Raw genomic sequence first — 26590 nt, 5'->3', positions numbered from 1 at the left:
GCTGAGACTCTTGCCTGAAGAACTGTGTCAATGGGACTTGTGTTTCAGTTTGGTGAGGCAAAACTTTAATTCTTAGCAAGTCTGCCACGTGCTCAAGATCAGAGGAGAGAGAATCAGAGAGAACTTGGTCGATTACGGTCTTTGATGTACTACCATATATGATAGTGTCATCAACATAAATGTCTACGATCAGAAAGAGAGTTAGGCCCAGGATGGACCCCTGAGGGACTCCAGCATTAATACTCTGAGCTTCTAATGTTCTAAGATATGTGGGAATAAAATTCTCGTAGGATACAATCGATCTCATTAAAATTTGATTTTCCTCTGTAAAAAAAAGCTAAAAAACTACTTGGTCAAATTAAGTAGCAAACGAACGATAAAACGCTGCTAAAATCGTCATTTAAAAAATCAAAGCACTTTAAGTCCTCAAAATACCACTGTTTTGTTCAGAAATGAATATACTTTCAAATGAATTAATAAATAATAATGTACATTATATATTTTAAAAGTTTTAAGCAAATAAAGTGATAAAAATGTTAATATCATAAAACAGTGTTTTCAGTAAGATTTTGTAATGACCACCTCTTGATTTGTAAGTGCTCATTCTGCATTTGTATTAAGAATTTTGTCATGAAATTTGGAAACTAATCCAGAAAAAACGTCACTTTTAATAGTTTGGGGTGTCCGAAATACTTTTGAGCATTCAGTTTTTTGTTGCGTGAAAAAAAGACTTCAATATGATGAGTATTGAAAATTTTGAAAACAATTTCCTTCGCAGACCCACTGTTAAATAAATCAATCTTTTTACTGTTTTTATCCATTAAAAGTATAATTGTCTGTTGTTTTGTCTTGTAGTACCTAGCAATTGAAAAATCATGATATCCAGGAAAAAATAGTTCTATTTTAAAAAAATGATCTAAAAACTATCTGTATCAGCAGCGTAGCAATACTTTTAGTGGTCGCATGGCTGTAAACAGACGGTTTTTTTGTTAACCTCTTATTCCAGAATGAATTAAAAAAAAAAAAAAATGAATATAAAAAAATGTTCTTACATGTTTAGCTAGGGTTATTTTGTTATCAGAACATAATTAGCTCCAGTTATTAGAATATGTAATTAAAGCAATCCCAACCAGTCCAGCATTACTTTTGGTCAAATTTTAAAAATATCTACATAGTTAAAAAAAACAAAACAAAAAAAAACAAAAAACAAGGAAATAAGCTTTGTAAATATGTAACTTGTGTACACTTTTATTTATTGCATTAGTTTTTAATGGTGAATTAAAAAGTGTTTTGCTTTGAACAACCGAAAATGTGAAATGATTTATTTGGTTCATATATGTGAGTGATACCACCCCAATGTTTTTCTTTTATTTTCATCTTTTTTTACACTATTTCTCAGCAGATAATCAAATAGGATATTTTTTTTTTTTTTTTTACAAGAGTACCCAGTATAGTATAAACATCCCCAAGAACAGCATGTTAAAAACAGCTTTCAGAATAAACACCCCCAACCTCCCTATGTCAAGAACGATTTTCAGGGTTAGGGGTATTATTTTGAAAGCCATACTTAACATGGGGAGGTAAAGGGTGTTTATACTACACTGGGTACTGTCGTAAAAAAAATACCTCGAATGGACACTAATCTACTCAATGATATATAAAACAAAAAAAAAAAAAATAATCCGAAAATCAATATTTGTAGGGGGTGCTCAGTTTCCAGTGAAGTTGAAAAATAAAAAAAAAACGTCTTAAACTGGAAAGTTTAATGCAATAATGTGTCACTCTGACAAGAAATGTAATTGAAAATAAAAATCAAATACATCTAAAATTTGTGAACGATTTATCAGCTTTAGCAAAAAGTGTTTTTTGATATTTAAGGTGAGCAAAAAATACTCAATACTTTGGTTGACATCACGTTTTCTGTTAGTAACGTCACTTGTTTTAAATAAAATTTATTTTTGTCTGCCTGCGATAATTTTTGTAAATTTTCACACCCCTCATTTATGTAAGTTTATATATTTAAAAGTAATTTGATATTTAAAATCTAAGGCATAACATTTTCAAAAGCCAATAATTATGAACCACTCACTGTAAATATAGGTGTCGAACGCCCTCATATAAATATATAAAAAACTCCCTTAATCATACTTCTAACCCTAGGTAGGAGTGGCAAGCCACCTCCTCTTCCTCCTCTTAAAACCTTCTTTAACTCCAATGATAACGCTTTATTCGAGTGATAAACGCCCTACCAAACAAAATTCCTTGATAAGCTACATATAAGCGTCTAAAAGTAAAAATCCTTCCTTAAAGAAAAGTGCAGGATTTATCTCCCATAAAAAATAAATTGGTCAACTGTCCTAAAACGCTAGAATGGTCTCGAAATGGTGAATTATTTTACATTAAATTTATGTGAAACCAACCCCCACTCTAAATTCTAAAATTGTTTTTATTTTGTTTCTATCAAGTCTTCAGGATGTTCACACAATTTCCCTTAGTCAGAGTGGCAACTTCCCCCATAACTGCACAAACACCCTCTAAAAGCACACATAATTGTCATTAGAGAGGAAAAAAAAAAAGCGCACGGGATTTATCTTCCATAGAATAAAAATGGTTAACTGCCCTAAAACGCTGGAATGGCTCAAAATAGGCAATCATTTTAATTTAAATTCTAAAATAATATTTTTTTATCTTTCGCTAGCTGTACCCGGCCACACGTTGCTGTGGCTCAGTTTGTTAAAATGGAACACATTCGTCAAGAAAAATTGCATTTTGTATTGTTTATTTACTTTTAATACTTTCTGCAATTTTTTTTCCTCAAAAAAAAAAAAAATAAATAAATAAAAAGAATAAAAAAAATAAAAAAAAATGGGGGGGGGGGTCCGAATTCTGCATGAGTAGCATTCTGTTTAATTTCGTCTGGTATTCAATTTTTGAAGTGGGCTACCAGCGATTGCAAAGTAGCAAATCAAGAAAATGTAATGAAAATGCGAAAAATTCAACACTAAAATAATTTTAATAAATGCCCAGCTTCTAATACAAATCCTAGTAAATCAATCCCCCTTATTTGTTCGGTTGTTGTAAAAATGGAAGGGAAAATGAAATTTCGCTCTGTTGTAATTTTTTTTTATTAACCCAAAATTTAAAGTGTAGAACGATTGCCGTTAAAACAAAAAATAAATAAGAAAACAACCCACTTCCTGCTGCAATATTTTGGAGTTGTAATGGGGTATGATCCCACACAGTCAGACGATTCTATTTATAAACGATGCTGCTAAGAACTGACAAATCAAACTAATTCACGTTCTGCTACCAACTAATCAGAAACCAGAATTGCTTCATAAATATTAAACCTTTTCTGGAGCAATTTCACATGTTCTTTTCCGTCTCGACACGGTAAGAATATTTTGTTCTGTGGAACTGTCTATTACAAAAAAAGTCACCTCCCAGGCTTGTGTGTAACAGCGAACCCTCTGAAACTGTTCTGAAACTCAAAATGGCTTACACTTCTAGAGGTTATGGGCCCAGTACGCTGCGTTAAAAAACAAAAAACAAAAAAACAATCATTTAAAATAATTTGTTGTTGACCTTTCAAAGTTGCTTTAATTCAAAATAACACTTTCAATTATTTATTTGTTGGAATAAAAAAAAGAAAACTATTTTATACAAATCCAATGTTGCTTTCATTACAAAATTGTTTTATTAAACTTTTAAATGTTTTACTCAAACTTTTCAATGATTCTTTTTCCAATTATATAATTGCTTTCATTTTCAAAAAACTTTTCATAATATTTATTTGTCCGAGAAAAAAAGAAACTATTTTATAAAAATCCGATGTGGTTTTCATTACGAAATAGTTGTATTAAAAGTCTAATTTTTTTTTACGCAAATTTTTCACTAAATGTTTATCCAATTATATTTTGATAAATTTTTTCGGTTTGTTTTGGTTATCAAATGGCGCTCGCCCATATTAAACCCTGATGAATATGTCCCATGATTGTCTGTTTTTAATAACCAAAAATGTTGCATGTAAAACTTTCCCGTTCTCATTAATGAAAGCGAAACATTTCCAATTAAACTGGTCTCGGAATAGACACCCCAAACCTCCCCTGTTAAGAAGGCTATCAGAATAGACAACCCGTAACGGTGTCAGCATACCCGGAAACCTGTCGAAGTTGACATGTGGAATGTGAACGATGGTTTTGCAGTAATGTAATAATGTACCGGCATATCATTGTGTGCCGAAATTCCTAAGCTCCTTTCACACTAATTAATTTAGGTGACTGAAATAGGAATTTGAAGATTAAGGACCAAATGTAATTTCCCCCAGGGAAGAAAGTGATGATAATTTTTTGCAGTGCGATGCGAGTCGGTAAATATGTTAAAGCACACCTAAATTGATTTGTTACTAATTTGTGCTAACATAGCGTCAGTAGTGAAATTCAGTTTGGTATGAGTTATATCGTAACGATGTTTACAACCGCAATGCAATCTGAAAAATGGGAACCTGAAAAGAAACAAAAACAAACTTACGAAACGCAGTAAATCGGAATATCGGTTTTTAGAGATGCATATAGAAATGCATTGTTTTCATTTTTAAAATGTAGTAATTCTCGATGGGAGTCGGTAAATATGTTAAAGCACACCTAAAGTGATTTTTTACTAATCGAGATTGATTTTTCCGTAATAGCAGTAAGTGAAAAATTGGCATCTTACATTTTATAATGCGTTAACCGGAAAATAATATGTAAAGCAGTAATTGGAAAAAAGTAAACAGAAAAAGAAAGCATCAAACGAAACGAAACGGAATGTAAAGGAAATGATATATTATATGTTAATGAAAGAAAAAGAAAAGGAGAGAAACGTTTTTTTTTTTTATCCTAGTGTAATAATGTTTCGAAATAAATTGTAAATATGCAATGTATAATTATGCGTCGTGCGTTTCTCCAGAGTATGAAACATTTCAGTTTTTGTATGTAACTACTAAACCCCTAACCGGTGTGCGTTTGTATAAGTTCCTTGTGAACGATGAAGCGGCGGTGTAAATGGGGAGCAGGGAGAGGAGGAATTAAATGGAGAGAAAAGATTATACAACTTCCATTGATTCTTACAGGTTTTGGCAGTGAACTCTCACCAGAAAAAATATAGGAATGTACGATTATCGAGCAAGTGTAGAAGTAATAGGCCTATAGCACACCTCAGATAATGTGCTGCAGTTTGTACACATTACATTTGCATGAAATATCTTGAGTTTTAATCCTACTACGGTCAAATTCAGAGGGGGAAAAATGACTTCATTTTATATATATATATATAGATAGATAGATAAATAAGTTTTTCAAGGTGTTCACACATAAATTGTCTACAAAGACAGAATCACATTTTGGAGAGGTGGTCAGATGGAGAGGGCGTAACAGAAGGTATTAATCTTTAATATTGCAAAAGAAATATTGCAATATATTCATTTTTAAATAGTCTTAGATTTAGATTTCAGTTTCTTGTACATAAAATGCATTACAACTCAGCTTCGAGTTTTCTAACTTTTCTTTAAATGGATACATGGCATTTTTAAAGAATTCCAGCATATTTATGTGCATTTACTGTAGATTATTTAAAAACTATCAATTTCTGGAAATTTTCAGTGGCATATTCCGATTTCTTGCCCCAAAACACATGTATATGGCAAATTTCATTGCTACCGCGCTGAAATAATGACATTATTTAGAAAGCCATTTTTAACATGGGAAGGGGAGGGTATTTTATAGCTATTCTGTACTTTCACTTAACAATTTTAATTAACAAAAATATTGTAAAAATAGAATTAACTTGAAAACACTATTTAAAAAAAACAGCGCGGCAACATAGATGCATAAGCACCTTCTTTTCAATTTAGTTAAACATATGGCGTCTCTACATTGGGAGGAAATTTCGGAAATCGAAATATTCCAGCGTGGTAGCATAGATGTGTAAGTACCAAAAATAATGAAGATTTATAATTTCAGGGGTGCTTGTACAGTTTAATCAAAACATTAAAAAATGAAAATATCGAAAAATGGCTATATTGTATGTTAGGTATCTCCAAAACAATGTGAAAAACAGAGTGCATGTTTCCGTGACGTCAGACTTGTGTTAACTATACAAACTATGGAAAAGCAGAAGCGACTTAATGATTTTTTGAAACCTTTGTTTATCTTCTTCAATCTGCAATTAATAATTAATCTTTGTTATAATTTTGTTAGGTTTTAAGATTTACACGGTTTAACGATTAATAATATTATAAACATTTGTATATTAAATATGAAATACGGTTTTACTGAATGTTCTTTTGGTTACCTACGGGCTTCCATATTTTGTTCGGTAAAAAGAGACGAACAAAATATGAGGGGCCTACAAAATGCTCAATATTTGTGCAATAATATTTTCAAATTTGTTTTAATCTGGTGATAAACATGGCTCTTGTCAGCTATTTTATATAAAAACTTAGTATTTTAAAAAAATTTAAACAATTAAACATTTGTAAAGGAACATTTTGAAATAATGGAATTTTAATCGTTTTAATCTTTTAAAAATTAATTAATGCTTATAAAGTTTCTTTTTCTTCGCAATTCAACTGATTATAGTATATATTAATTCGAAAAAATGCTATTAAAAAAGCATAACATTAAATTTATATCATTTTTTTTAATGGCAACTTCAAGGGAAATTTTTGTTCAATACTTGTATTTTAAACTTTTAAAAAATAAATATTTTTTTACTTATTTGAACTCTTATGTTTCATAATAAATAGAAATTTCAATAGATTTAAATATATTTTGTTCGAATTTCGAAAAAATAAATAGGTGTGGGGGGGGGCACGCGCTAAAAAAAAATACTTCCCCTCATCTATTTTACGGAAACTGCATTTTATATGTAATTTCATTCTAAAATGGAAAAGTATCGAAAATTTCACGAAAATTTGACCATTAGTTGATTTTTGCTAAATTTATTAGACACGGGTATGTTTTCACGTTCGGAATGTCTACTACATGGGAACGTTATTTTAAAGCGTCAATTATGTAAACACGATTTTCGTCTCGCAATTTCATTATTTTCGTTCGATAATTTTTTTTTTTTTTTTAATTATTACTGGTTTATTTTGCCCTTCTTTTAAATGGTACAAAGGTTATACTGATAATATTAATTTATAATAAAGTTACATCGTGTTATATACAGGGTGGAGTAATTCTGTGGTGAATTTTGGCAGTCCCTGTTGTACGTATCCGTTTTCAACTGAAGATCTCCGAGAAAAAAAAAAAAAAAAAATCACTTAATTTGATCGAGAATTTTTTTTTTTTTTTTTTTTTTTTTTTACATCGGAAAAACACGTTTTTATGAGAGCGCGTTGAAGGTAGCCATCTTTGAATTTGTTTAACACGCTACGGGGAGATAACTCAATTTAAAGCGCCGACACTCCCTCCCGATCTTTAATACTAGCTTTTCTTCCTAAAAATCGAACCTTTTGCTCGGTGTCACAAATTGTTTTTTCGCTATAAAAAAAAATTTAGGGTTTGTATTACTGTACAGTGTACAGTGTACACATAGATTCGAAAAAGTTGTCAAAAAACAAATATATAACAAACAAATGTTATCAAAGGCAAGATAAGTTACTTTTCTACCAAACTGGATATATTTTTCGTGTTTTTATTCAATGTAATATGTTTATTCAGCTAGAAAACCATAGTGTTTACCAATGTATTGGAAAATTCAAGATGGCGTCTGACTCTCTCTTTAACACGGTAAGTTTGGGAAAAGGTGTTATAAATAAAAAACTGGATAAAATACTGTTAAAACTCGCCCAATATACGTTACCATGACAGGTTGACATATTCGGCGGGTTTTTAATAGTATTTTGTCTTTTTTTTTATTTATACCACCTTTTCCCAAACTTACCGTGTTAAAGATGGAGTGAGGCGCCATCTTGAATTTTCCAATACATTGGTAAACACTGTATATTTTTCGAGCTGAATAAACATGTTACATTGAATAAAACCACGAAAAATATATCCAGTTTGGTAGAAAAGTAACTTATCTTGCCTTTGATAACATTTATTTGTTATATATTTGTTTTTTGATAACTTTTTCGAATCTATGTGTACAGTAATACAAACCCAAAATTGTTATTGAAATTTAAAAATAAACAAAAGAAATCGGTGCTTCTACACTATTTGGGACGAAATTTCGGAAATCGTAAAACTGAATTTCACATGAAAACATTGGTATCTACGTATGTATTCCTTACGTATTTTTAAGATGATTTTATCCACAAATTACGATAAGGTAGAAAATTATTTATTAAAGAAAATAAAAAATAGAATTTTATGAAAACGATTGTAAGACACAGGAAAGTTTAACAGGGAGGTGATTTTTCATTTCGATTTAAACAAGATGGTGGCAATTTTTCACCTGCTACCACAATTAAAGTTGTTTGTTTGTTTTTTTTAAATAATTCAGGAATATTCAGGTAACTGCATAATTTGGAAGCTACTATTGTAACTTATTAGAATTGACAAAAAATAAGTTGAAACCATGGTTTTTGTATCTGAAAACTCCATTTATCGACTACAAAATCTAGTCCCAATTCTGTAGAAGTGCCAAACATATTATCTAAATACATAATATATACGATTTTGTGGGAATTAACAAGTTTATATATTATTTAGAAACAAAATTGACGCAAATAAAATTAAAAATAAACATTGAAGTTAGAAAATAAATGAGACTGGTCATCACGCTTTCAAAAAAGAAAAAAAAAACACTCCCTGTCCAATATATTAACTTTTGGTGTTAAAATGCTTAAACAAAAATGGAGAGAATTATTTAAAATTAACAATTAAAATAGTTTAAATAACTTACACGAATTTTGTGACTTATCTCGTTCCCTATCTCCATGTTTGGGCGTAATAAAGTTTCGTTAAAGTTGAATAAAATGCTGTAAGACGTGCGTGAAAGCCATTTATATCTGATTGTATTTATGTGCAGACCTTCTCGACCACCGGCGGCGGAAAGTACTTCACACGAACTGACGATATGAACGCTTGGAATAATAGGGACAACAAAAATAATGACAACAGGCACAAAAATGGATGCCATATAGATACAGTTTGTAATATATACGCATAAAAAGTTTTTTTTTTTTATCCCACTGACGCTGATATTAAAAGGCTAATTTTTCTATAAAAAACTATTAAAGCGAACTTCTTAATATACTCAGTTGGTAGTATGCAAGCAGCATCATAATGGTTAACTAATTTGCATATTTCTTTGAAAAATTAACTTTCATTAATTAATTATTCACTTTTCATGATTTCTTATTTAACTCTTACGTTCAGTTCTACTTATGCATATTATTGAGGATGAAAAAGTTTGAATACACATATATGTTTATATATCTATATATACATATACAAAAGTAACCTCGCCTGTACATGTGCGGAACAGTCTCTACCAAACTCCTCTCTCAATTTTTGGTCTCCAGGCTTGAAACTTGATACATAGATTTTGACCTGTGGAACAAATTCGATTTGGTTTTTTTAGGCGGTAAAAATAGCTGCTAAGGGGTCAAAATTGAAAATAAAATTGAACTTTGCAGAAATAAGTCGACTAAGCTTGTTACTTCTGTGTATGCATAAATATACATTAATAATGTAAAGTTGCTTAATTTTTACCGTTTTCTTATCGATCTGTCAATAGCTCAAATGGTAATAACTAAGGCTGGAGTACTAAATGTTTTGGTTCCAATTCTACCTGATGGCACCCAAATAATGTTTTTAAAAACTTTTGAAATCATTACTATATATTGGGTACAATATAATGATAAATATGAAATCTGCATGAATTTAGACATCATATTTAAGCGTATTTTACGACTGTGCCACACCAGGTGGAGGCACTACTATATACTAGATATAATATAATAATCAATAGAACATTGGCTCTATAATAAAATATACAAAATCTGCATTAATTAAAATATCATATTTAAGTGCATTTTACAACCGGGCAAAGCCGGGTGGCCTGCTAGAAAATAAATATAATTATGGTTAATTTGAAATTTTAGAAAAACAGATGATGTTAAAAAATATTTTATTAAATGGCTAAGACTTTTTTATCATTTTTTTATAAGTCTTGTGATGTAAGATACCCTTTTCAAAAAAACTTGGTTTTATGCTTTTTTTCTCTCTTCATTTTGTCGGTGGTATTAACCCTGATGGATCAGCCCCTCATAGAGAGAAAAAAGTCAGTCTGTAATAGATGTGCGTGCTTGTGTGTCTGTGTGTGTGGAATGGCACATCTTGCAATATTTCATAATGGGTATGGTCCCGCACAGTCAGAAGATTCTAAACGATGCTGCTAGGAACTGACGAATTGAATTAATTCACGTTCTTCTACCAACCAATCAGAAACCAGAATTGCTTCATAAATATTAAACCTTTCTGTAGCAATTTCGTATGTTTTCTTCATGACAACATGGGAAGAATCTTTTGCTCTGTGAATTCCAACTCAAGAACTGACTACTGCGAACCAGTCACCTCCAGGACGTGTAGAACAACTATCCATCGGAAACTATTCTGAAACTAAACATGGCTTACATTTCTAGAGCACAAATTTTAAATAGGAGTTTAATCACTTCTATAGACATGTTGGCAAACTGCTATCCAGTCCTAGTTCACATGCAGCGCACACATGGACACAATGCACAACACTTTCAGTCTGAGACATATACGGCTATCACCCCTTATTTCTAGCAGTTGCATGTTTCAGCCCATAGGTGGCGATATCGACTTCCTTTTCCTTCTCTCTCCCATTCTCTTATGTCTGAGACACCAATTTAAACAGACATGTTAAAAACACACACCTCCTAAAAACACTATTAATAGTTTTCCCCACTCTTTATCTGTGCCTAGACCTAAATGTGAATTCCATGAACAGAGCTTCTTTCTTAGAACTGCACACCCGTGGAACTCTCTTCCGTTTGCTTGCTTTCCAGCTGACTACAGTATGGTCATCTTCAAGTCCAATGTAAACAAGTTCTTGATGAGCCATTCCCCTTAAGTAATCCAATTTTACCAAATTTACACTTCTAATAATTACTATGATATTGTCTTTTTGACTAATGTACACGCTTTAATCCTTATCCTCGAGTGGCCCCTGGACCTTGATAAGTGGTGATTCCTTTGCAAAAAAAAAAAAAAAAAAAAAATCATTTCCTTCTTTCTTGTATCAGTTGTCTGTAATAAATCCACACCATTTGTAAGTTACGCAGTTAATGAGCATTGTTTACTTATTTATTGCTCATCTACAAATGTTTTTCGACATGATAGACAACATTCAACGCCATCCACTATACATCTTTTGAAGCACTATTTCGTAAGGTTAATTTGGGATTTAAAAAAAAACAAGTGAAACATGCATGGTCCTCCGTGAGTGGTGCACAGTGAACAAGGCATAAGAAAAAAAATGACTGAGTTCAGCCCCCCCCCCCATTTAGCCCATAAAAGTCTCCAGGGGAGGTCAAATTCTGGTGAAAATGAACAAAAGATGCAGTTTTAGGCCTTAACATATGTAAATTTGAGTTTTGCACCATGCAGAAAAAAAAAAAAAAAAAAAAAGAAATAAGTCTATCATTTGCTCCCAAGGCCTTAACATATTTAAATTTGAGTTCAGCACCATGCAAAACTGCTAAATAGACATACACAGAAAATTTTGGACAAATATGGTAAAATAGTCCCAAGACTGGAGTATTTTTATTATCCCTAAAAGAGTCCCTGGAGCACTCCCAAAAGTTATCACGAAGTATAGATAAACAAAATTATATAGAAATCAGTTAGTTACAACTTTTCAGAAAGTTTTATAAAAATTCAAGGCACCAATTTTTTTTTTAATAAGCATAAAAGTGTCAATTTTAGCCATTTTAACCTTAAAGGCACCCCTGGGGAGGGGGGCAACCAGGGTTTTCTCAGAAAATCCATTCTATTACTTTTTTACTCATGTCATGTTTAATGTTTGTGCAAGATTTCAAAAAACTCCAAGGCGTATTTATTGAGAAAAATGCGGACACACGAACGGATAAGAGTGAATTTACAGGTTCAGCCTCATTTTGTCGGGGGACCAAAAAAAAAAAAAAAAAAAAAAAAAAAAAAGTAAAAAATTATTTTATTAAATGATTAGGGTTTGTTTTACAATAAACAGAAGTACATAAAAGTGGTAAAACAAAAAAACAAACAAATATATCGCAAATAAATGTTACCAAAGGCAAAATAAGTTACTCTTCTACCTACCTGGAGAAGTTATTTTAACTTATTTTAAAGTGTGTTTTGTGCTTTTGGAATCACGAAAATCGGTCCAAAAATCCAAAAAAAAAAAAATAAATAAATAAAATAAAATAAAAATACTGACAGAAATCCATCAAAGTTATATCACCATGACATTTATTTGTCCATTTCAAAAGCTGTACCAGTACTCAAAAAATAAAACACACAAAAAAAGGATCTTCTCATCTGGTTGGTATTTATCTGTCTCAGGAGACAAATGGAGTTCTGCACCTCAAATTAGTCCACTGCCGAATTACAGTGTATGCTGTGATTGTGTAAACCTATCCAGGATCGGCAGGTTCTGTTGCAGTTATGTTAGGGTAAGGACGACTGTCATGAAATTCATTTTTAGTTTAATGACTTTTCTTCACTTATCACCTGCTTGCCAGGAAATGTTATGACTTACTTAATTTAAAGATAAAATTGTCATCTGCTTCTCAAGTATTTTAATTGGCTAAGCGCTTCATCATCTTTTGGTCAGTTTTGTTTGATTCAAAAAAACTGTATCAGTACCAAAAAATCTTGTCAATTGATATGATTGCATTATTTTATTTGCGTTTTCCCATTCATCTCTACAACAAAAATATTTATAGAATAACTATTGTTTATTCGTATTATCTGGATTCCTCAATTAAGTAGTTAAGAAAATCATTTTTAAGCTGTCGATGGAAATCTGAATGCATTACAACATAAATCAAGTATGAATTGAGTTATTTCCCTTTGTTTCTTGATTTTTTTTTTCCAAAATAACAGGCAAGTCAGTCATTCCTTTATTTTCTTATTTAAATCCAAATTACTTGATCAATTTACATGATTTTGGAATATGATATTTTCATTCTGCTATGGGTACGTATAAAATTAAATTGAGACAATTAAGATGGTTTCTTTTTGAGATAATGCTTCCTCCCTTCTTTCTCAACACATATACTACAATTTATTAAACTTGAGTTGAAACCAACTGAATTTCCCATGAACCCATCAAAATCACTGCCTGAGCACCCCAGAGAATCACAGCATTAAAGCCCCATTAGCAAACATTGCAATACATAATAAAAAAAAGAATTCAATATTTTGATTTGAATATCAATTTATTAATTATAAAGCACACATGTGTACAACTGAAGATTTTATTTGTAAAACTCATGTTCAGTTTCATCTTTTTTAACATTGTTTTTATAACCTTTTTCAAAGTCCTTGACCAACACCACATAGCGGTTCTCACGGACTGCCTGCATTCCTGCCTGAAAAAGAAAAAAACAAAAAAAAAAAATGGATAGAAAATGGCATCAGTTTTGCATTGCTCAATTTTAAAGATTTATATATTTATGATGTATAAATAGATTTTTGTGTATCTCAGAATTTTTTAAAACAAGTTGTCTCATTTGACTAATCAAAAATGGAAAATATTGCATTAATTGTACTTAATTTCCAATGAATCCTATGAATCAAAACCTTGAGATTTACAGTTTGAGGTTCTATCAACAAACTTATTTAGACTTTCTCATAAACAAAGCTTAAAATTTTTAATGAGATAATTAGAGCTTTAGTGTGATGTTAAGGATTTATGGAAATTAATTTTAGTTTTTCAAAACTATTTCACTTTAACTACATATTGTATGTAGTGCTTAAATTAACTAGATGAAATATGCAAGCATAGGGAGCATATTTTTGCTAGTTACTTTACAATTTATTTTTTTCGTTATTTTTAAACAATTAAATTTTTTTATAGTTGAATTGTTAGACTTCCAAGAGTCATAAACTGAATTTCAGTTTATTTCAACAATTTTGCAAAGTCTCACGGACAATATAACATATGATCAGGGCTTTACAGACAAACTTATCTTTAATTGACCTTTGGCAACTAAATATTTTTGTTTACTAGCCAAACCTACGTGATTTTTAGAATATGACATGTTCGTTCTGCGACAAGTATGTATATCAAAGATTTTTCTGTGTCTTTTTTAACAAGTGTAATTCTAAATATACAAAAAATTTTATGTTGATACTTGAAGGTTTAAACATTCTAATTTCTTCAGATATTTTTAAACAGCTTTTGTTAAAAAAAAAAAGAAGATTATATTGTTCTATTAAACTTTTATTGTTTAAATAATTTAACTGTTCATTTTATTAAAAAAAAAAGTTGGAAAGATATTTTTCACTCAGTAGTGAGCTTTGAAAGAAATATAATCGCCAAAAGTGTTTTATTATTTCTAGTCACCACTTTGAAAAATCACTCGCAAATGCGACCGTTTCACTCGCAATGCAGAGCTCAAATGATCTTATAAAAGGGTGACACAAAACAGGCATTTGTGTAAAAGACAAGAAACTCTCATGACTTAAGTGCATTTGAATACAAAGATAGCATTCCCATGCTGCTACTATCACTAAGAAAAGAAACAAATTAAGTTATATATAAAGGAAAGCTGTATGTATGTTGTGCTATCACAGTTTAAACGGTTGAACTAAGAGCCAGACTGCAAGATTTGGCACCAGCACCTTTAAATTGATGTCCTTAATTATGCCACAAGTTCTGAACCATTTTCTAAATCATTATCCAAAATTAAACAGGTGTAAAAATAGCATTAGAAACAAATATTCAGACATTTTTAGTGTTTCCTTTTAACTGACAGAACAGCCTACTTATAATCATTTATTTGATGTATTGTTCACTTTAAACAGAAAAAACCATATTCACTAATATACTGAAAGAAAAAATTATATTTATGTTAATTTATTTTAAACAATCAATCTATCTTAGATCATAAGTGAGAAGTAAAAATTATTTAAGTTAAAAAGACAAAATATTTTTGTTGGATCAGTGGTCATGTGAATAAAGCATTCATCCGAAGTTTCAATATTTTATGTCAACGTGAGTTTGAATCTCACACTACACAGTGTTTTTTTTTTTTTTTTTTTTTGTTATTGCGTTCAAATTATTTCATGACTGATATCAATCAACATAAACACATTTTTTTCAAATGGATGAAAACTATTTAATAGATGTCTTTCACTTTTAATTTCTCAGCAATAAATTTAAAGAAAAAAGTTGAGAAATCCAACATAGATGGTTATTTCAGCTAGTGTGTATATATCTCCATGCCTCTGTTCAGTCTCAAAAGACAAACAGCTGTGTGTGTAATTGTGAGGCAAGAGTTGTGCAATCTCCAACCACACCTCTCCTGAATTGGCTCTGTTTGAGTTCAGTGGCAAGGAGAAGTCAAGGATGACTGGAAACAATGCCGAGATAAGCGGAGAACACATACAGCACTTGGAAGTCCCAAACGATCATCCATTTGGTATTGCCCAGGTTCAACGTTACTTAACCAGTGATCCAACGAGATCCGGTGTGTCAATGTGATTATGCCGCATATATATAATAAAGTCGTATTCCTGTCTGCTTGTTTGGTTGTTCACAATTTAATATATACAAAGGTAAAGTTTTACAAATTAATTTTTATACTGAAAATGAACTTATATACACTTTTATTCCAGCATGGTTTCAATATATATCATTTATTCAAAAAAAAAAAAAAAAAAAAATCTACATATTATGAGTACCCTCATTTGCATTTTACATTGAAAAAAAAAAATCTATTTTAATAATTAGCTCAATGCTATTAATTGTTTGTTATAATAAAGTCATTTTAATTGTTCTATTTAGAAACCTTATTTACAGTTGATTTATTTTTAATTTAATTTGTATTTAATTTATTTTATTTTCAATTATTAATAGCTGACAAGTTGCGTTTAAAACCGGAACTAATCTTACTTATTTAAGCTGTGAGAGTTATTTCCTGTTTAAGCTATGAAGGTTACTTCACATTTGATTTTTATAGATGAAAATGGATATGTTTTATGTTCCCTAAATACAATATGTAGTCACTTTTAGTAACAAATTAGGATATTCTGTGTATCTTAAATAGTATGTGACTAATCCCTCTGCCCAGCAATGTGTTTTGACTGAGCAACGCTGGATATGCACAGCTAATATATATATATATATATATATATATATATATATATATATATATATATATATATGCTATACTTTGGGGTAATTGTGCCAACTAGCTAAAAGTGCTCTTTTGGCAACCACGCATATAAAGAGCATTTTGTTTTAGTTTGTGCATTTACCACAAAGTACGGTGTGTGTGTATATATATATATATATATATATATATATATATATATATATATGTGAAGAAAATTTTCTATCTATTTTCTTTCTTTTTATAACTTAACCCTATCAACAAAAGAAACATATATAAAACTGTCCAAAAAGTCAGTTTGGGTAAATATTGATCTGTGTGGTTAATAAAATTATTTTTGATTTCATCGATTTTTATATTTAATCCTGATCAACAATTAAAAATATTTGTCAGTAAAGAAAAAAAGGAGAAGTTTTTACTCCCCAACTTAGATATACTCCTACTTTCTCCATAATATTACACAGATTGTTTCATTTTACTTTCATATTTTTATTCAATCTATATACTTTACAGAAATTAAGACCTCAGGTAGCCCTGCAAGTAATAAAGAAAAGCTAGAGTTAAAAAGAAACTAATCATCTCTGCTGAGCTGAGTATGATGTTGAAAAATTAAACACAAAAAAATAAAAAGGAAGAAAACTGACTATTCCTGTTAAAGTCTCCATTAAAAGCATATAATAAATTAGAAATAATAATTTATAACAAAAATTAGACTCTTAAAAGTAATAAAATGTTTTTTTTTATGGTAGAAATAGCAAATTGTTATGGATGTAAGCAGCAGGTTACTCACTTCTTGGCAGATTGCATTGATATCAGCACCACTGATTTTATCGGGTCTGGCCACATAATCTTCCAGATCAACTTCTTCACTTAAGTTCATTTTGCTTGTAATGGTAGAAAAGATCAAACGTTTTTGTCTACGATCAGGCAGAGGGAATTCTATTTTTCTATCCAGACGTCCGGGACGTAATAAAGCAGGATCTAAAGTATCAGCTCTGTTAGTTGCCATGATTACCTGAAAAGCAAAAAAATGAATAAATAAAATCCAGGATATATAAGAATCATTTTTGATGATTCTTGAGATAACAATCCTCAGTAAATACAGTAATTGTGATTTTTTTTTAAAGTTGTTTTTTTTTTTTTTTTTTTTTTTTTTTTTTTTTAACTACTTTTATTCACCCCCGAAACAAAGCTTATTGTCATTGTGATGTGAGGGGGTCATTGTTTTTAGAAACCAGATTTAAAGGAACCATCCTAACTGGGGAGTTCTGCAGCAAGATTTTTGTTCGCTTTACATTTAAATTTTTACATTTTCGTAAAGTAAATGTTAGACTCTCAGAAAGACTACTGTCATCCATGACAACTGGGGGTGAAAAAGGATTCTTATCTTTTTTATAATATAAATCTCACCTGTCTGTTTAAATGTATGTATGTTTGTATGTCTGCCGAAAACTTTCGACAGAGGTGATGGATTTTCATGAGATCAGTATTGTTTTGAAGCTCAACCCTTTGGATGACAAATATCGAAAAATTGGGTAAAAACATTAATTCCTTCACCCTCAACTGTCCACTTTTCTACAGGGAGGAGTCTTTTTTTACGCTGATATTTTCAAAAGTCATTCCCTCTTTTTGATTGACTAACTTTAATTTAAACCTTTGCCACTTCTGGTTTGGCGATGGATGCAACGGCAAAGACGTCATGTTTTTTTTTCTCACATTCTTTTCCTCCTTTGCAGAATGAGTTTGATTCTGCCTCCCTACTATCACTTTTTTTATTTTTATTTTTTTTGCTCAAAACACACCTTTAAAACATCCGGGCAACGCTGGGCAGGCAGGTTAGTAACTGATAAAGAGGAAAGGACCTTTGTGTTGGTAGCATGGAATGTAACAATCCATTTTTGGTCCTCTAATATTACAGACTGAAAGTCATTCTCTAAAGATTCAATCAACACCTTGGATACGTGTGTGTTTGAGTTGCTTATATGTTGAAAACAGAATGGTGTCATCAGAAAATATACTGATCTAGGAAGCAATTAAATCACAAAGATTAAAAATAATAAAGATCCAAGTATTGACACTTGAGGCACACCCATATTAATATGATGGTGTTTGAATGTAAAGTCTTTGAAAACTACCTGGATCTTTCTTTTTAGCTAACAAGAATCTAATTAAATTTTTGTGGACTAAAAATTAATTTTTCTGGAAAAAAAGAAGACAAAAAAAGCCTTTATGTCAGACCTTGGATATATCAAACACTGCTATCCTAGCTTCACTTGCCTTATCCAGTATATGGTATATGCATTTAGAGATGAACATTAGGATATCTGCAATAGAATGGGATTGCCTAAATCTATACTGCTGATTAAAACAAAGTTTTTCAATGAGGTGGACTACCACAAAATTGATTAACGATTCAAAGATTTTAGCAAAGTACAAGGCGAAACTTATGGGGTAATAATTTTGCAAGTCAATTCTTTTGTCAGAGTTCTTAAAAACTGATATCACATAGACAATTTTCCAAGTATCAAGGAAGCAAGATTCAGTAAGGCATTTGTTGTAGAGTTTGGAGAGGACAGGGACCAGCTCAGTAGAGCATTTTTTTTTTTTTTTTTTTTTCATTTCTATAGTAGGAATCACATATAATCACCATACTTTGGAGATGTCAAGGTTTTTTATGATAATCATCACATGGGAAAAAGTGATGATCAGATCATTCAGTGTGATTTCCATCCGTAGTAGAAAATTAGCGAGGGAGTGGTTTGTACATTCTAATCTTATGCAAACTTGTTATTGTGTAGAAAAATAATATTTTTAATTTTAGTTTAATCAGCAATGATTTTATTTTTGGCTATCTAAGATTTTAAAATTTTCGTAGTTTTCGAATAGAAACTGATGGATAACCATTTTGAAGATTAAGCCTACTCAAGTTATTTTTTGTTGCAAAACTATCTATATACCTATGAAGTTGAGTTTTTTTTGCTCTGACACTAATATTAAAAGCCTATTTTTTCTATCTAAAAATTATTAAAACAAACTTTTTAATATATATGGATATGCGAGCGACTACATGAAGGTTGACTAATTTGCATATTCTTTGAAAAATGAGTGTTAATTAATTCTTCATTTTTATGGTTTCTTATTAGATAATTGGTTTCATTCCACGTTTACGCTGAATTTTTAAATTCTGCATAATTGCATAGAATTTAAGATTAAAACATTCTAGCACATGGAAACATATATACAAAAGTGACCCTGTCAACATGTGTGCACAAAATCTTTACCAAACTCCTCTCTGAATATTTGATCTCCATCCATCCAGTGCGGCTGCAGCCGAGATTGAACTCATTACATGAGTTTTGTAGTGTAATTCAAATCTTGTTAGTAGGTGAATACTTGATGCTTTTCCAGGGCTATCAAGGGTATTTTTTACCATGACAGCATCACTAGACGGCGTGCCTACCACAGCTTACGAGAATCCCATCTACCCTTGAGAGAAGGATAGACCGCATCAGTTTCTCAACCTGGTATTTTACCTCATGGTACATACAGCGCCTCGCCTTCCCAAATGGTCACCCATCTGGTACTGGCCAGGCTTAATGTTGCTTAACTTTGGTGATTTGACAAAAACCAGTGTGTCAACATGATCATGCCGTACTGTAAAACAATATTTGGCCTACAGAATTGAAATGTGATGTATATGGTATTTGGACCTGTGGATCATTTGACATGGAATTACTCAGGGATTAAAGAAATTTATATGCCATGCTTCAGAAAAATTAATTGGAAGTGAGATAATTACTTACTTTTACATTAACTGTCTGATCAAAGCCGTCCATTTGATTAAGAAGCTCGAGTAAAATTCGCTGCACCTCTCTGTCAGCTACAATATAAGAATAGAATATTACAAAAGATAAAAAAGAAAATAAAAACAAAAAATTTGCAATACTTTTGGTATATACTATTAGGGTATCTATATATCTATAAAAGTGAAATTGTGTGTGTGTGTGTGTGTGTGTGTGTGTGTGTGTACATTTCCCAACCAAATTACTTTGTCAATTTTCAGTCTACAGGCTCAAGATTTGATATATTGAGATTTGGGAAAATCTTTTTAATCGGTTTTTGGCCAGAAATTTGGCTGTCAAGGGGTAAAAGTTCAATGATTTGACCTTTGAAAACTCTACCAAATTCCTCTGCCAATTTTAGGTCTAAACACTTGAAATTTTAGATGTAGGTTACTTGGATCAAACTTTTTAATTTGATTTGAGCCCAAAACAATAAATGTTAAGGGGTCAAAGTTTTTAAAAATTTGACCTCTGTGGTCTTTACCAAATTACTCAGCCAATTTTTGGTCTAAACATTTGAAATTTTACATAAAGTGTATTCAGACATAGGGCAAGCTTTTTAATTGGCTTTTGGCTGAAAATTTGGCTGCCAATGCATCAAAGTTCAAAAGATTTGACCTTTGCAATCTCTAGCAAACTATTCAGCCAATTTTAGGCCTAAACATTTGAAATTTTACATAAAGGGTATTCAGACATGCAGCAAGCTTTTTAATCAGTTTTTGGGCGAAAATTTGTCTGCCAAGAGGTCAAACTTGAAAGAGTTGACCTTTGCAGACTACCAAACTTCTCCACCAATTTTGGATCTAAACACTTGAAATTTTAGATGTAGGATACCGGGACAAGAGTCAAACTTTTTATATATATGTTGTATACAATGTTGTATCCCTGTACTTGTTTTACAAGTACTTTAATGGAATGTGCTCTGATGAACTCATAGCACTTGTGTCCCATCAATATAAATATCCCCAACTAAGCTAACAAGCAATAGAACTCCACTCCTTCACCGTAGAGGCTTTCCGATGTCGGAAAACTTTCTAATCTAATAGTTTCTTTTCTTGAAGCATAAAAAAAAAAAGAAAGTGATTTTGTAAATAAATTTTACTAGTAATCATTTTACTTAATAAAAAGAAAAGCAAAAAAAAAACAATAAAACCAGACAAACCTCCAGTCTGTGCATCAAAACGTTTTGTAGCAATTGCATCAATTTCATCAATAAAAATGATGGCAGGAGCGTTTTCTTTGGCCAGTCTAAAGACATCACGCACCATACGAGGACCTTCACCCAAATACTTCTGGACAAATTCAGATCCAACAACACGGATGAACTTAGCTGAAATTAAACATTTAAAGAATTCATTAATATAATAAAACCTCAAAAGTATAAATTTATAACATTTCATAAGATGTCTTATCAATCTTATTGCAAAACTGGTAAATTTTTTATGATATAGTAGACCTTCCAGTGTTTTAAATAGTTGTTGTAAACGAACAGGTTACTTATCAGTAAGATAATCAGATAATTTTAAGAAATGAATAGCCTAATATTTCATTGATTGAGATTGTCGGACTGACTTCCTCATCTTGGTTGTTAGAGTCACAACGTTTCGGCCGTTTTGCCCTCCGGCCTTCATCAGGTGTTTTGTAACAAACTGGGGAACCGTTTGTTAGGAGTCTCGAACACAACCCTTTATTATTATTATGGGGCTACCGTGTTCGGACTCCAGCTAGGCTCTGGGACATAGTTGCTGATTCTCTGTTTTGAATGAGGAAGTCAGTCCGACAATCTCAATCAATGAAAACACCTCATCTCAAAAATACAGACAATTACTAGCCTAATATTTATGTAAAAAACTAATTATTTGTCTGATAAGCAAAGCAAAATATATAGTATATAGAAGAATTATTCATTTTTTTTTGTTTATCAATAATGTAAGTTAATTTTTCTTTTTAGGGTTTAGTGAATAATACCCCCATTTTATCAACATTTCAAACTAGAATAATTAATTGTTTAAAGAAACTAAAATGAAGTATTATCTTTATTTTAGGATGAAGAACTTGTTGCAACAATAATAAATAAAAATTGGCTAGGCAGAATCAAATATCAATTTGTGAGGTGTATTGCTATATGAATTTAAGATAAAAAAAAAAATCAATGGTGATTTTGATCAATGTTTGAATCTCATGACTGGTGATAGAGTTATATATAGACATACGAGTTTGGGTTAAAACAAAACATGTAGATATGATAAAATGTTATAAAATTATTTAAAGCATTCTTCAAAGATAGAGCATATGAAAAAAATATGAAAAGCTTCTAAAGCAATATTGAGAAGTTCATTCCGCATGCAAGGAGAGCAAACATTCTTAAAGCTTAAATACATATTTCTCTTCTCTTTCATACTTTAAATCACTTTTTTGAACATTGCAATTTCAAAGTTTTCAATTTGTATGCTCACTAACAATTCCATAGCATTCCTATATTTTTATTTTGCTAGTTATTTCCTCTGCAGAAAAAAGCCTAATTTTTTAAACTTCATGGAATAAGAAAAATCTTTCTTCATATTTCTTGTTTTCAAACGTTTAATGAATTAATAAATTTTGTATAAAGTGTATGCATTTATGTTGTGAACCAAAACAAGTTTTAGTGTTGTGTGCTTACCTGTTGTGTGATGTGCAACAGCCTTGGCTAACATGGTCTTGCCGCAACCAGGAGGGCCAAACATGAGCACACCCCGAGGTGGGTCAATACCAATTTGTTTATACAATTCAAAATGGGTAAGTGGCAGTTCAACAGCTTCTCGCACTTCTTGCTTTTGAATGTCCATACCTCCGATATCGCTGTACGCCACTTCAGGAATCTCATCTGCATTAGAATAGTTTTTTTAGAAACAAATTATTATTGAAAATATAATTCACAAATAGATTCAACACAAAAGAAATAAGTAGTTTAATAAACCTGCTTTGTTAAACAGATCTCTGCACACTGCCAAGAAAGATGTCAAAACTAACACAACTTTTTTCTAGGCCGATGATTGTATTCATGGTAGCACTAGGATAAAAAAAAAAGACAAGTTGTTGGAATAACTCAGGAGCTCCCTGTGTGTGTGATACCGTCTCATAATGTAGAAAAAAGAACCCCTACTATAGTCCATTGTTACTTTTCTGATCATGTTAGTCTCCGCTGTCTCCTGACTTTGATCAACTCTCGCAAACTGAAAACTGTTACAAAACTAACTCTTAAATATATCGGCTTCAGGATCGGAAATCCTGCCCAGATCTTTTACTTGGCCACACCCACCTGACTATCCATCCTATTTCTGGATATTAGCAATACACATGGCCGTTAAAACGCTTTGGATAATCACAGATTTCAAGGGGTTTCTGCTTAAATAGTCATATTTAAAAAAAAAAAGCAGTTTAAGTCTTTAAAATATCACCGCTTCGTTCAGAAATGAAAATACTTTCAAATGAATTAGTAAATAATAACATACATTATATATTTTTAGAGTTTTAAGCAAATAAAGTGATAAAAATGTGAACATCATAAAACAGCATTTTCGGTAAGATTTTGTAACGACCCCCTCCCCCCTTATTTGTAAACATTCTGCCTTCCTACTACCACTTTCTTTTTTTTTTTTCTTTGCTTTTTTTTCTTTTGCTCAACAGACACTTCCAAACACCCGGACAATGCCGGGCTGAAATGCTAGTTATATAATAAGGAATGGTTTATAACATAACTGAAGAATACTTACCAGGTTGTAACATGTTGATGCTGCTATCAGCTTCTGGTGGAAGAACATCAACCAGTGCATTGCTATGTTTATGGAGAGCAACACTGGCGCTTGGCTTGAGTAGCTCACGGTCAATGGTGGATAGGATACGCACATAGTAATTGGAACCTACAGGAAAAAAAAGGAGAGGGGAAACATTAAATAAATGGTAAGTGTGTGCATGAAATAAATAAAAGAAAATTTTGAATAGAAACAAGCAAACAAAAAGACTAAAAAGAAAATGAAAATAAAATCAGAAAAAACGTGACAATAGGATTATGATTCATTAAAATTTGTTAGAAATGAAAATTGATATTTTGAAGAAAAAAGAAAAGGAGAAAAAATTGGAAGAGAGAAAGAAAAGGAAAATAAATAAAATAAAAATAAAAAGGAAATAAATAAGGACAAGAAAAAAGAACAAAAAAGTATAAAGGAAAGAAGAAAAAGAAAGGAACACGAAGAAAGAAAAAAAAAGAAAATGGAAGAAAAAGTTTTTAAAAATGGGAGTAAAAAAAGAAAGGAAAAAGAAAAGGTTACAAAAAGGTAAAGCAAAAACAAAAAGGGGGGAAAAGTAAATGGAAAAAAAAAAAAAAACGGTAAATTTAGAGAAAAAAGTATAGTAATGAATTTTGTACCTGTGGTTGATCCAACAATACCATTATTTTGATCAACAGCTTCTAAAAACTGACCAATCACCAACGGAACACTCTGGATACGTTTCACTTCTTCTTGTGCATGTAGATATTCCTTCTTCAAATTCTTTTGCTCATCTTTTATGTATTCTTCTTGAACTTCCAAGAATTCTAGTTGCCGTTGAAGGCGCTGAAACAATTCAGAAAAATAGTTCATGTACTTTAACAACTTTTAAAAATAAAAATGGAATAACAATAAATGGATTCACTAGCAGTAATAACATCTTATACATATGAGTGATGCAGTGTTGTCATAAGTATTAATAGGGGTAAGCTATAGAAACAAAATTTTTCAAATAAATGCCAAAAGTGGCTTATTACCTTCATTTTATATGTAAATAGATGGGAACAAGTGATTTTTTTCAAAACAGGTCAAAATTGGAGGGTCGCTGGCCCCAAACGTGATTTGACCGCGTCAACGCGTGAAAATGGCCCAAATTTCGCCCCCGAACACACTTAATCATTTATTGAAAGCCACAGGGTGCATTTTTTGACTATAAATGCATTTGTATCATTAAATCTAACATTCCCATTGGCTATCCCACAAGTATAGGGCTTTTTAGGGTATCTCAGAGTCCAAAATGGGTCAAAATTACCCCAAAATTAGCCAAAAATGGTCGGAAATCACGGATTTTTCAAAATGCACCTCCCAAGCCACACGGTGCAATTTTTGACCATAAATGGCTCTATATCATTAAATCTAACATTCTCACTGACTATCCCACCTATATAGGGCTTTTCAAGGTATCTTAAGGGTCCAAAATGGGTCAAATTTACCCAAAAGTTAGCCAAAAATGAACGAAAATCACGGATAATCCCCAAAATGCAGGTATTATATCTCATCGGGCTCCTATAAACACTCCTGTATGGCTTTTTACAGTTGGAAGACTGAAATAACCACCCTGTTATCTTATCCATTTGTATTTAGGGTATTTAGAGATCTTTGGGGGATGTAAAAAGGGTCAAAACAATCCAAAAATGACAAAATTACGCTTTACGGTACATAACATATGAATCATTAGTTCATTCATCAATGATACTTTTTAGAAACATCGTAACTTTACTACATCAACTTCTCAGAAAGTAATTAATTGTAAATTGAACATTGAATGTCAATAAAATGCTGTCCAAGAAGAGTCTGAATTCATATTGTTCTCATAGTTACCCCAAAATTGATGAAAATGGCCCTCGATTCGCTATTTCTTGTAACCAATATATTGAATAACTTGATAAAACATGAGTAATTAGCAAAGGAATTATTTTGTTATTTCAAGACACAGCTTCACTTCACATTACTTTAAAATCATTCAACAGTAAAATATCAATATAATGCATTAAAGAGCTCGTCAATCACATCATTATTCTCTAGCACAAATACTGGTTTTCGTCTTGTCAAGTTCCATGCACCAATGACATTGCACGACAAAAATTGAATTTTCAATGTCTTCTGCTCTTCAGTTCTTGCTCTGCCAGAAACCGTTCATGTTCCATATCGACGTGGAAAGTGTCAATAAGCCATTTGCAAGAGAGAGACTTTTGATCGACAAAGAATCTTCGTTCATGTACATCAAATTCATCAGGATTCACATCTTTTGAAAGTATATTGAGAAGGACATGGTGCTCTCGTTTCCATTTAATCATATTCACACGTCTGGAACCCTTTGCTTTGTAGACATCTTTGTCGTAAATTTTTAGCGATCGATCAAGTTTATGTTTTATCCCAGGTATTGTAACATAACGAACATCACTTCCAAAGGCTTTCTGCAACAATTGTAATAATCGCAAGGAGAACTGGTGAATATGATTTTTCTGTGTCGTGGTACCATATTTGACAGCATGATGTTGCACAGCTTGAACACATTCAGCCTCAGTTGGAAGAGAATCAAGCAGAAGATAAGTCCAATCGTCGTAATTATAATCTTCGTCAATCTGCCCTGCTATACCAGCCAT

General features: G+C 31.4%; 2 protein-coding genes across 2 annotated transcripts in view; both read right to left on the bottom strand.

Annotated features, from left to right (window-relative positions):
- Positions 1-9042, bottom strand: part of LOC145255766 (zinc finger CCCH domain-containing protein 14-like) — an 89463-nt gene extending 80421 nt beyond the window's left edge. Inside the window, exon 1 of the mRNA XM_080114428.1 lies at positions 8890-9042. Coding sequence (XP_079970554.1) covers positions 8890-8925 — 36 coding nt within the window. The 5' untranslated portion in view covers positions 8926-9042. The remainder of the gene's footprint in view (positions 1-8889) is intronic.
- Positions 9043-13416: 4374 nt separating this feature from the next.
- LOC145255765 (26S proteasome regulatory subunit 6B) overlaps positions 13417-26590 on the bottom strand; it is a 32345-nt gene continuing 19171 nt past the window's right edge. The window contains exons 3-9 of the mRNA XM_080114427.1: positions 24584-24770; positions 23931-24077; positions 22838-23041; positions 21341-21508; positions 20140-20216; positions 17127-17351; positions 13417-13588 (exon numbers count right to left, since the gene is read on the bottom strand). Of these exons, the coding sequence (XP_079970553.1) occupies positions 13475-13588; positions 17127-17351; positions 20140-20216; positions 21341-21508; positions 22838-23041; positions 23931-24077; positions 24584-24770 (1122 nt within the window). The 3' untranslated portion in view covers positions 13417-13474. The remainder of the gene's footprint in view (positions 13589-17126; positions 17352-20139; positions 20217-21340; positions 21509-22837; positions 23042-23930; positions 24078-24583; positions 24771-26590) is intronic.

This window comes from Euprymna scolopes, chromosome 31, assembly GCF_053919585.1.
Source record: "Euprymna scolopes isolate OS-2025 chromosome 31, ASM5391958v1, whole genome shotgun sequence".
Classification (NCBI taxonomy): domain Eukaryota; kingdom Metazoa; phylum Mollusca; class Cephalopoda; order Sepiida; family Sepiolidae; genus Euprymna; species Euprymna scolopes.
The sequence above is the reverse complement of the archived record's forward strand: the minus strand, read 5'-3'. Positions and strand labels throughout refer to the sequence as shown.